General features: G+C 36.4%; 1 protein-coding gene across 1 annotated transcript in view; it reads left to right on the forward strand.

Moving 5' to 3' along the window:
• Positions 1-197: 197 nt before the first annotated feature.
• The window catches only part of LOC107745718 (uncharacterized), a gene marked incomplete at its 3' end in the record, with an annotated part of 1,182 nt that continues 367 nt past the window's right edge, over positions 198-1,012 (forward strand). The window contains exons 1-2 of the mRNA XM_016559664.1: positions 198-264; positions 684-1,012. The exon at positions 684-1,012 is cut by the window's right edge and continues 43 nt beyond it. Of these exons, the coding sequence (XP_016415150.1) occupies positions 204-264; positions 684-1,012 (390 nt within the window). The remainder of the gene's footprint in view (positions 265-683) is intronic.

A 1,012-nucleotide genomic window follows, 5' to 3' on the forward strand; every position in this document is an offset into this window, starting at 1 on the left:
TTTAACTTGTTGAGGTGGAAACAGAACGAGCTGATCACACTTCTCCATTACGACTGACATCATGTTACTAAATAATAACTCTAGCAGCATTTAAACACTCGGTCTGTCAGATCAGAGGAAGTTAAAACCACAGGAGGAGCTGAGAGTATTTAAAGAAAGAGTTGAGAGCAAATAATGAAGAGAAAGACTGAGAGAAAGAGAAAATGTCTGATGAGTGTCATCTGTGTCTGCTGGGACTGATCGCTCTCTCTTCACTTCTCACTGGTAAAGAAATCTGTGTTTTCTCTTCAACACATTCAGTGGAATTAGTCTGAGAAAGAGTTCATTTGAACACCATCAGTTTATTCTTGTGTTTCATTCAGAACATACTGGATTATTCCTGAACGCACTAAAACTAGACAGTTTCACTCTCAAACATCTGATGCTGAATTATCTTCATATTGAGAGTGTGTTTGTGATTCGAACAGCTCTCTGATGAAGAACAATAGTTTATTCTGGAGAGTGTGTTTGTAATAATTGGTGAAAAATACTGTATGATCTGAATCTTCTGCTTTTTATGCTGGTATGTTTTATGTTTTCATTTATTAATATATAACATAATGATCACTCAAATGTTCTTGTGTTTCATGTTTTCATTTATTTATATATAACATAATTATTATTCAAATGTACTTGTGTTTCAGGTTCCAGTGGAGTGGATGATGCTCATGTGTTCATCAGTTCTGGTGAAAATGTCCGTCTGCTCTGTAATGATGCTCTTCATGACTGCAAATCAACTACATGGATCTATAATAACAGATTCAGTCATTCAGCAGCATTTGAACTGATTGGTTTAGGGATAAAGAATAAAGACACAGAGAGACATGAGAGACTGAGTCTGGGGTCTGACTGCTCTCTGAACATCAGGAACATCTCAAAAGAAGATTATGGATTTTACATCTGCCAACAATGGACAGAAGTGAAAGGAGAACACCAACAACAAGGAAATGATGCACGTGTTTATCTGCATGTC

This window comes from Sinocyclocheilus rhinocerous, unplaced genomic scaffold (assembly GCF_001515625.1).
Source record: "Sinocyclocheilus rhinocerous isolate Xijiao unplaced genomic scaffold, SAMN03320098_v1.1 scaffold28205, whole genome shotgun sequence".
Lineage (NCBI taxonomy): Eukaryota > Metazoa > Chordata > Actinopteri > Cypriniformes > Cyprinidae > Sinocyclocheilus > Sinocyclocheilus rhinocerous.